At 37.0% G+C, this 11075-nt stretch overlaps 1 protein-coding gene across 4 annotated transcripts; it reads right to left on the bottom strand.

Moving 5' to 3' along the window:
- Positions 1 to 246: 246 nt before the first annotated feature.
- Positions 247 to 10369, bottom strand: LOC307253407 (membrane cofactor protein-like). Of its 4 annotated transcripts, none has more exons than XM_080031438.1 (14): positions 10114 to 10238; positions 9227 to 9320; positions 8915 to 9097; positions 8606 to 8708; positions 8418 to 8491; positions 8143 to 8322; positions 7817 to 7993; positions 7187 to 7366; positions 6155 to 6334; positions 5125 to 5298; positions 4351 to 4395; positions 2728 to 2812; positions 1648 to 1708; positions 247 to 1319 (listed from the first exon to the last, which is right to left on the bottom strand). In XM_080031438.1, the coding sequence occupies exons 2-14, from the start codon at positions 9282 to 9284 to the stop codon at positions 1317 to 1319; spliced, it is 1503 nt and encodes a 500-aa protein (XP_079887564.1). In that variant the 5' UTR covers positions 9285 to 9320; positions 10114 to 10238; the 3' UTR covers positions 247 to 1316. The 4 variants fall into 4 exon arrangements, with proteins under 4 accessions (XP_079887564.1, XP_079887563.1, XP_079887565.1 ...); XM_080031437.1 differs by lacking the exon at positions 10114 to 10238 and adding an exon at positions 10281 to 10369 and having other exon boundaries at positions 248 to 1319; XM_080031439.1 differs by lacking the exons at positions 1648 to 1708; positions 10114 to 10238 and adding an exon at positions 10281 to 10369 and having other exon boundaries at positions 248 to 1319.
- Positions 10370 to 11075: the final 706 nt, after the last annotated feature.

Raw genomic sequence — 11075 nt, 5'->3', positions numbered from 1 at the left:
CTCATTTCTATAGAAGCTGTGGATTTAGGATAACGTGTGCTGCAATAGCTTTCAATTATTAAAAAAGCAATACCAATGAGCTATTTAGTGTTGATATTTGTAAACTCCCTTCTTGCGCACTGTATTTGAATATGCGCAATACCTGGAATGTATATAGATGAGCTGATGAAGTTTCATTAACTTTTTCAAGCTCCATTTCAAACAAACAAATTCCTTCAATTCGTCTTTAACCAAGCTTATTAGAGTTGTGAACACGGGTGAGTCCTTATTGTGTGCAATCGTTTTATTTCTTTGATAAATAAAAAAAAGTGTCAATTTAAGAGTTTTAATCCTCAGTCAAAACAATGTAAAAAGTGTTAACGATATTGTGACACACATATCTATTCAATAAATAAAAGATAAAAAGCCAGGCAAGTGCAAATTTTCAAAGATCACAATCTGTACAACATTATGCAACCACAGAAACACTTTCCGTGTCCTAATACTCAATTTGCTCTCCTTTTCTGGCATTAATCTGAAACACTAGAACACTTTGGACGATATTTACTTAACAACTCATTTATACAAATTAATATTTCCTTTGTTATGAACAAACAATGTGCCATTAATTAGCATGGTTATTCTGCATAAACATCAAGCAAAATAAGACCCACATTTGAGCCTACATTAACTCACCCCAACATGGGTTATCATGTATGCAATTCACAGGACAAACCCTTGAAGGGACAAAACACACTGAAAAGTTTGACTTTCTGCATTAAGGCATGTGGTACATGCCTCATGTTTAGGCACTATGCTAGGGACTGTTTTCAAGACCCCATTGACTGCAGGACTAGTTTAGCGACTAGGAGCTAGCTGTATTTAAAAAGGTGAAACAGGAAACTTTCTTTACAGATTTTGCTTCGTGAAGCGGTCAGTGAACCTTTGCGATATCGGCCAAGCTGAGAAATGCTGTGCTAGTGCAAGTTTAAAATGAAAATGGAAATATCATTCCTTCATAATTACAGAAAAGGATCCCAAATGTCACTGACTTGAATTTTTCAGAATAGGCAGAAATCATAATGAGTGACCTGTCAAAGATGGAAGATATTGTCAACTGATCAGAGAAAACACTTCAAGCTCAAAACTAAAAGGTTAAAGTTAAAGTTACAGATGATTTTGAACCGCTAATCGATCGTCCAGAGACCTTTTTTCATGGGGTTTCATAAACATGTGCGGCACAATTTACATTCAAGGACTAGTCCGGTCACACTCCTCTTCATTTTTTTTATCCCACCATTTTTACATCCAGTTTGGGGACAACAGGAATGCCACGCTTACTACAGAAAAAGAAGAAGCAAAGAGAAACTCAAATTAGACGACTTGTGATACATCATATTTAAATAACCTGTACAGCAGCACTGTAAAAGAGGAAAAAAGGAACTGTGAAGAGACGTTACACAACAAGTTAGTTAAAAGTCTGGTATAATATAGAAGAGGGAAGAAAAATATCTTGAACATTAATGGCATGCCATTGACATATAGGATGCATAATACACATGCTTCTGCCTAGATTACATTATTCCTGTTCATCGCATCATTATCCGTTCAATTGGAGAAAAAAAAAAAAAGAAGAGTTTAAGTGTGCTTGTTGATCCATCTTCTTACCGAGAGTGCTACTTCCTCCCCATGATTTGTAGCGTCATTGATAGGATAGCCTCTTGTAGAGCTGCAATCCAATATTCACTGGTCAACATTACTGATTTTGTATGACCAGGCAGACAAGAAAGCTTAAAGAAGAAGGCGACAGGAACACACTCTCATCACCCACACGACTACAGCCCACCCATCTACCAAGAACATCTTACACACAAGGCCTGTCATCTACTGCTAGCCCTATGTCTCATACAGCCTGAATATTAAAATTGGGTTGGTAACTTTAACCTGTTCATTTTTAAGAGCAGGAGCCAATGGTCATATCAAATGGTCTGGTGTTCCAAAAAATTACACTGAGATAACTATTAAAAAAAAAAAAAAAAAAAACAGCTAGAATAATCTGTCAGATCTAATCAGTTCTTAAATGATTCATTCTAAAAATGTTTAGAACGCCGTTCTTAATGAAATAAATATACGACTATAATTACCAACACATGCTCTGTGTCGTCACATTTCATTGACTGCCGCTGCCTCTATCTTTTAATTCATAAGCATAACTTCTATGCCAGACAAGTGGCCCTTTGATGCTTATTCAAAGTCTCACAGTGAATTAGGCATTACACACTCTACCCCCACAGGAAACACAAGGCGTTGCCCAAGAAACATGTCCCAAAACATGATTTACCACAACTTCCGATTTTGCAAAGTTGAAATTAGCCAATGAATGAAGCAGAAAGGAATTTTCATGCACAAACTACTAACTTAGCATTGTATTGCAAAAGTTATTTCAAAGACATTATTTGCCTTCCGTTTACCCAGGATCAAAACTTTTCTCATCTTTATTCAATACTCCACCCCGTAAAAAAGGCAGTTGTGACTTAGTGAGTATCATGCAGCTCTGTATACAGCTTATTATTACACACAACACACAAGACGGACAGAAAGCTTGGACAATAAGAAAATGCTGTGAGCGATCAAGTAGTGTTAACGGTTGGTGTGACATGCAAACAAAAACATTGCACAACCAGGACAGAGACAAAGCCATAACAAAAGGTTAGTCTGCATAGTTAAATAAAAAAAAATACATTTTACCCTCGATTTCTCTTCTTGAATGGTGGGATTCCACGCCAATAACAGACGACGCCAATGATGATAATGACGGCTAAAACACTGATGACTAGATGAGGAAAAAAAGATGATGTTTGAAGATTACTGGGAAATAAAAAAAGATGGACCGGCGATTCTAGTGCCGTTGGGATGAGCAGATTGGTGATTCTGAAGAAATGTTTCTCTTCTCAAATTATTGCAGAACAATAATTGATATTGCCAAGGTAGTGCCATGAAAAAAACGATGTGAATGGTGATTCCTTAGACATCTTCTCTTCTAAAATGAATGCCGGACAATGATTGCTATTGCCAGGGTTCCCACACGTTGTGAAATATCGTTGAAGGACTTTTTTTTTTTTTTTTAATATGTGTTTAATGTTGGTTAATACTGTTACAACACAGACAATTGTTGTAATTGAGGCTTTTTAGTAGTCCTGAAGTCTTCCTGCATCCACACTACTCTATTCACTATTCATATTTTACTTTAGTATTACCATGTACACATCTGGTCAATGATTCGACTCCCTTGTGATTTTCTCTTATTTTCTGTACATATGACATCTATTGCATGATGTCCGTCCGTCCTGGGATCACTTCCTCTGTCAACTCTCCCTGAGATATCTCAATTTTTTAAATCCCAATAAAAGGGTTTTTACTGGGAGTTTATTTTCTCAGCCGAGCTGAGGGTCTAAGGGCAGGGTGTGTATGGAATGTAAAGCCCACTGAGGCAAATGTCTATTTGTCATATTGGGCCATTGTACAAATAAAACTAATTTGGTAGCTCACAGAGAACGTCTTTTGACTTCCCTGTCATGCAATACGTGACCATAGTGATGTGTCGGGACACATGTATGCAGGACGGAGGAACGTGGTCTACTTACTAACGTTAAGGGACGAACAATACAAAATAACATACATTTCTTATTATTGCACAAAATGTATCAATTCAAGCCATTTAAAAGAATTGTGTCTATTTATGTCCAATCCATTGTCAAACATGCTCAATGTCTTGATGTTTTAACTTCGATTCACAAATGGTAACGGGACCGCGGGGAACCCTGCATTGCTATTTGTTAGATTAGCAAATCAGAAATGATTCATTCAACCTAATATGAACCTTTTCATAGCTAAATGGAAATCATCTACAAAAAAAAACACAATCACATAAGAGAACACATCCAGTCGCTGAATGCTCCACTTTGTTCTTATTGACCCACATAAAAACACAATGTCCTCTCTGGGTTTAAAAAGGTACACCACGTTATTCGTAATACCAGGTTTTCGTAGGTATTAGCAGTGTGTAGAAAGTCAGAATGTTCCTAAAAACTTGGATCAAAGATTGTGTTCAGTGGTAAGGATTTTTTATTTATTTTTTTTTTCACCCAGACATTTTTTGAGAGCTGTAATCGCAATACCAAGATACTATAAAACTGTGGTATTTTGCTTAAGGTTATCATAGTGTCAGAATATCATACCGACCCATGCCTAGCCCTCAAGAAACTACACAGTCTACTGAAATATAACCATGCTGTTCAACTGAGGCCATCGTGTTCTTAATAGGGTCAACATCTTCTCCAGACATTGTTAAAGGACGGGGTTGAAACTTACCTATAAGAATAATTTTCCAGGGCTTAGGTTTATCTGCATCACTGCCTGTGAAAAAAAGAACACAAAAAAGGAGAGAATCATGTCAAACTGTGGTTTTGATTTAACTGCAATTGCTCAAGAAACTGGTCTGATGACCAAACAGGTGTTCCCTTCTGCACAATAAAACCAATGAGAATCAAGTCCAATCAAGTCTACTGTACTGGCCTGCACACAGCATATCATCAAGGGCTCAGCAGTGTTTTGAGGGAAACATTAATGATCAGATAAAAATTTTTGGGCAATGCCAAGCAGTGTGTTTTGACCGCCGTGTGGCTGGCCTACACATGAGAACATTCTAATCATAAATGTTAAACATGTTAAGTTAAGATTTTTCATGAAAAAAGCCTTAAAGAGATATCAGCTGTAAACCTATAATACAGAGTTTTCCTAATTTAGTAACATCACTTTTGTAACATAAAAAGAGGCCATTTTGAGTCACAGCAACAACGAAAGATATATAAATTGCGTAATCTGTTGTGGTAACTTCCTGATGTTTAAAATGTATTGAACTACCTAGCAAAGGAAGGATACACTTGACATCTACGACCACATAGATACAAGCACAGTAAAATGATAGGGTAAGTTGTGTGAATAAGCTAATCATTAATGAATGCAATGATATCTGGATTGGTGTGTAATCATGTTTTTGCCTTGTTTTTAATCATAGCATCGTCATAACAGGTCAATTTTAATCTTAGAGACTTCATATCAAGTCATTTTTCATTCATGACTTACATGTTGGAAGTGCGGGCTTCCACTGGCCTTCCTTTTCACACGTCACGGTGGGTTTCCCTTCCATGGTCAAGTCTCCTTTGCACTTGAATGTCACCGTTTCCTTGTATGTGTACGGGGGTGAAGATTCTCCAACCTTCTCAGCATCCTTAACCTCAGGTGTGTTGCACGATACAACTGCAGGGAGAAAAAAAAAAGAAAGAAAAAATGGGAAATTAATAGAATTGTGAATATATTGATACTACTCAGTCGTAATTTAAACAGACGCAGAAAGACGTCAGTGTTACAGATTAAGATGTATTGGTGGAGAAGGATATGTAACTTGTTCAAATTAGAAGAGTTTTTTTTCTGAAAAACAATACTTATGGATGAAAATAAATCAGATTGGTAATTCTCTTTCTGGCTATTCCAGGGAATTCAGTACAGTTCTCATCAAATGTATGCAGACAATGAATCATGTTAAAATGCAGCATTTCAACAAAAACACTGATTTAAAACAGCAACCACCACCACTCGTCGCCATCATAATTGTCCAATTCTACACACACACCATCACTTGGCTCATTCCACTGAAATTCCTTCACAGAAACACAATGACGGCAGTTTGATGAAAGCTCTATTCACTTGCTTTGATACAGTGAAAAAGTCGAAGCTTTAGGTGTCAATCACACACACACACCAAAAGCTTTTTTGGCAAACACAAGTTTCACCATTTCATCAGGTGAATGCGGCTACTGCTATAAACGGTTATCAATTATTAATATGGAATATATAAATATATATATATAGACGTAATAGCAAAGAAACCAACCGAGTCCACCAGTTACCAACATTCTCACCAAAGCATAAAAGGTATTGCATGGATCACACCTTTACAACTGTTCCCTTTAGTTTGGTTATTGATTCCTAACCAAACTCTAGAAATCACTGAAGATGATCAGTCCCTCATTTTAAAGAGCATAATGAGTTGGCAGGATGCTATTTAGTACCAGGCCTCATGCAGATCAAAGAATAGAAAGTGGCCAATATTCACTTTGGCATTTCAGCGTCACAGCATTCCAAGTGCCGGCAGTACAAGTAATGTCTGCGGACCCCTCTGCACGCCTGTAGCCATCGTCACAGGCAAAAGTGACTGTGGTCCCATGTGGGAAAGTTTTTGAAGGGTCCTTCAGAGACATGTGGGCTCCTGCATCAGGTCTGGAACACATTTTAGCTAAAATGGAGAATAAAGAAAGAAAGAGGCCAATATAAATGGACTGGATAGTTCCAGCAGTGTGTGTATAGCACACATTTGAAATGTTGGTGTCAAAATAATAATAATAATAATGGAAATTTTATATTAAGCAAACAGGCCTTTTCTACCGTTCTCAAACTACTGCCAATCAATTTTTAAAAAATTACATAAACTAAGATATTAAACATTAGCATGGTCTCATTTGGAAATTATGCTCAAATGCAGATGCACTATTTTTTGATAATAGAGCTAAAGCAGCAACTGATGTGCACATCCTGCACAGCTGTGAGAAACATTAAACGCTTCGAGTTACGGTAATTATTAAGTCCATGAATCAAAGCCTCTGAATACTACTCTCATTCTTCTAACCCTACTCTTTATGAAACGTACACGTGAAACAGAGGCTACAGAAATGAATAAATGTGATATTCATTTATGGATTTATGCTGACATTTTTCACATTTGACCCAATTTAAATCTAACAATTTAAAAAATAATTTCATAAATAGAAAAACTGTACTGCTCTAAATAGTTGTATACATTAACATGGACTCTTGTGTTTTTGCAAGAATTTCGGTTACTTTGTCACATAGAAACCAATGGAGTCCATCAGAGTTGATAATGGAATAGTCAGGCTTGATACAGACAGATCTCATAGATTCCATTGATAAGAAGTTTTGTTATCGATTCCAAACTCTTCCTAAACTCAAGAAATACCTATAGATCCTCAGTCCCTCATCTTAAAGACCATTAACTTGTTGGCAGGATGCTAGTTACTACCAGGCCTCATGCAGATCAAAGAATAGAGAATAGAAAGAGGCCAATATTCACTTTGGCATTTCAGTGTCACCGGACTCCAACTGCCAAGAGTACAAGTACTGTCCCCAGACCCTCCTGCTGGCTCGAAGCCAAAGTTACAGGTAAAAGTAACAACGGTCCCATGAGGGAAACTTTGTGGAGGATCCTTCAGACTCATGTCGGCTCCTCCAACAGGTCTGGAACAGTTCTGAGCTAAAATTGGAAAGTGAAGAAAGACACATAGATAGTTGAACACTAGAAGTGAGTGACTGGTAAACCCGACGCTAGCAGTGTGTGTGAAGACCAGGCTCACAATCCAACTCCCAACCTTCTCAGTCCTATCAAAAGGAAATATTTATACAATATTTGTGAAATTTATTGGACAAGCAAGTGATAAAAACTTTTAAAATATAAGATTATTTATAAATCTTTTGGATTTTTCCTGGAATTTTAAATTTGACTTTTTTTAAATAAATGAAGGGGCATTTCATTTAGAGCAACATTTTCAAAAATTCTGAAAAGGGGAAACTTCAGACAGCCAAGTTTATGGAACCTAATCCCATGTAGGAATGTGATCATCAGCTCTGGGTTAGTATGACATCATAATAGGTTGACCTTCATTTACAGAACTTAATCAAGTGGTAATTTAGACTTTTGACTTACGTTTACATGTTGGAAGTTGCGACCACTGACTGTTTATGCCACATGTCGCGGTAGGGCTCCCTTCCATTTTATATCCAGTTTCGCACTTGTATGTCACCGTAGCCTTGTATCCGTAAGGGGGTCGAGAACCACTCGACCACACACCATTTGGAACATTGAGTTCCCTACATTCAACCTCTGCAGGGGAAAAAAATAAAAAAGTTGAAATTAATAAAACTGTCAAAATATTTTTTTTTCCAGAGTACTTGAGTATATCAATCACAGTTGAGAATACATTGGCAAAATGTTGAGAAACATTGAAGAAAAAAACTAAAAAGAACACTTACTGACACATGTTGGAGGTTGAGGAGTAAATGTTCCATTTTCTGAACACGAAGTGGTTTCTGCTCCATTAACTATGTAATCCTTTATACAACTGTATCGTATAACTTCTAAATAGTCATAGGTGTCTTTTACTGGGGAGAAAGAGCCGTCTACAACTGCAGGGGGCTGATCACAAGTCTGCACTGCAAAATAAAATAAAAAATTAGAACGCAAATAGAGACTGCTTTTTCTTTCTTTTTTTTCTGTCATGTGTCTTGTATTAACAAAAATTACCAACCTTCACATACAGGCATCCTGTCCATCCACCCTTTGTCTCCACAAGTGATTTTATTACTACCGACCAAATTGTAACTAAGGAATTAAACAAAACCAAAAGTCAGGTAAAATATGAAACAACTAACAATTACATTATAAAAAACAAATCCGCCCAATATAAACCATCGCAGTTATCAGTGTATTACTAACCCAGGGTTGCAAGTGAATTCAGCATCAGTACCAAACACTGGCCCGTCTTCATGGTAATTCACTTGTCCATTTGTCAAATCTCCCAAAGAGGGACAGCTCTTTACTGAAATAAAAGAAAAACTAAGGATTTACTTCCTCCCTTAACATAACAAAAGTGGAATATTGTTACTCACAAATGACTGAAAGGACTGGTCAATAGGTATGATCAGTCTCCAAACTACAAGAGCAGTTAGATGTTGGTAAGGCAATATTTACTACAGGGCTAGAGGTCTGAGAATAAAGAATAGAAATTTGACAATATGTATTTACATCCGCAAACCAATGACACAGGATTCCAAGCGCCAGCAGTACAAGTAATGGACCGAGACCCTCCTTCAACTTGGTAGCCAAGATTACAGGTGAAAGTAACTTTGGTCCCGTCTGGAAATGCTGTTAAAGCACTGTCTGAGTCAGTCAAACGCATGTTGGGCCCTGGAACCGGTCTCGGACAATCTTAACGTAAAAAGAAAGAGAACATAGGTGAGCACTAGGAGTTTGTTCAAGTTAACGTAAGACCAAAACACCAGCTTGTTGTGTATAATCAAACATATGGTCACAGGCTTATCTGCTCCGACCACTCACCTTGAGCCGTAACAGCGAGGCCAAGACTGCACAGCAGAAGGAAGTATGCTACACCCATGCCTGGATCTGGCAATTCTGACTGAAGTTAAGGGATCTGGTAATGTATGGTAAAGACAGACATAATACAACAATATTAAGACAATCAGAGTATAAGATGTTGTTACTTGCAATACTTCTATTCAAGTTGGGCCATCTCTTTTGATCATATTTAGTTAAACTTGTATCCTAACGTAATGATAATACAACTTTACGTGTACAGCACCTTTCAAATAAGAAATCCATCTAAAAATCACATTCAAGAGTCCTTTACATTGAAATGTAATTGAAGATGAAGGTAACCATACTTTATAAATAAAAGAAAAAAAGAAAAAAGTAAGAATGCTAGAAGTCTTCACACGTTCATTTTGCTGATAGTTAGCTGAACTAATCCAAAACACAAATATAAGTTCATTGTACGTTGAGATAGGCAAAACAAAATAAAAATTAAAGTATATTTAGTCAAATATATGTATATAGGTCACTGATTAATCTTGCCCTCATTAAAAAAACACATCACACCGAAGTCCTTTTAGTGTCTGGCAATAATTGCCAAGTCACACTATTTCTGGCCAATCTACAGCGACAGTTTCGACTGGCAAATTCGGCATATGTCCAACATTTTTAAATAAAACAAGGTGCTAATGAAACGGCACAATTTCAGTACTTAAAAACTCCTTCGCCTCCCTGTATCAAAACAGTGAAATGGACGACGTAAGCCTCAATGCTAGTTACATTTAAATACGCCGAGATCACCAGTGCAACCTTAAGACACGCTACACTGTGTCAAACCAAGTTTTTGAATGTGTTCATGCCATTAAAATCATTAAATTAACAAAAACGAAACAGACCCCGTTGGTGCAGGGGCGTGATCATGCTATCAAGTTAGCTAACGTAGCATCAACAAACGTTAGAAAAACACATTGTTTTAGACTCGTCGATGTGGCAACTCCGCTCCGCTTTCGCTCAGTCTCGTGAAGGCAGTTTTGTTTAAGTATAACATGAAGGTTTAACATACCTGACAACGCCTAGGTGAAGGCGAGTATTCACTGTGTGAGCTGCTACCTCCACAATGGTGGCTTTGGCTTCCTTCTTCACGGCTGTGGGAGGGATCTGACGGAAATGGGCGTGGTCTTTCAACAGTGACGCATTCCTTGTCCTTAAATCACCCCCAAACTTTACAGCATATTGTAACTCCGTCATTTCAAAACTTGGCATGATTTGTAATATAAACAAAAGGGATAATCATTGTGGATATTCTCTGTTCAATTCATGATTATTTTTTAGTTTAGTTTGTAAATTCAAGATTTGAGATTAGAGTAGGTCTACAGATATCATGCATATTCATTATTAATTAATTAATGGAAAATGCTCTAAATATAAATAATTTTGAAGACATTGCGTCAGTTGTGTACACAAATAAAACAAAGTGTTGATTATTTAATTAATTATTAAAATTATCACACAAACACACACAAACACTCACACACACACATTCGGGATTATACTATGAATTTTAGATTTTATATAGGTAAAATGAGTCTTGGGCTTCAGCCTATCCTTTGTTGATCAATTGGATGAAAATATATGAAGTAGGCCTATACCCTACATTTTGTCACTAGCCTACAGAACACATGGACCCTAAACCTCCCTTAGAAAAGATGTATTGCTATTCCTTAAATGTGGCAGAAAAGACATTGACCTCTTCTGTAGTCCTATGCCATATGGGTCTTCTGATGGCCTGTCATCATTTTCCATCAGTTCAGTGTTAAGAATGACTATCAGACAACAGACAAAGCATTCATAAAGTGTG

Source organism: Ammodytes marinus (genome assembly GCF_949987685.1).
Source record: "Ammodytes marinus genome assembly, chromosome: 7".
NCBI lineage: Eukaryota > Metazoa > Chordata > Actinopteri > Uranoscopiformes > Ammodytidae > Ammodytes > Ammodytes marinus.
The sequence above is the reverse complement of the archived record's forward strand: the minus strand, read 5'-3'. Positions and strand labels throughout refer to the sequence as shown.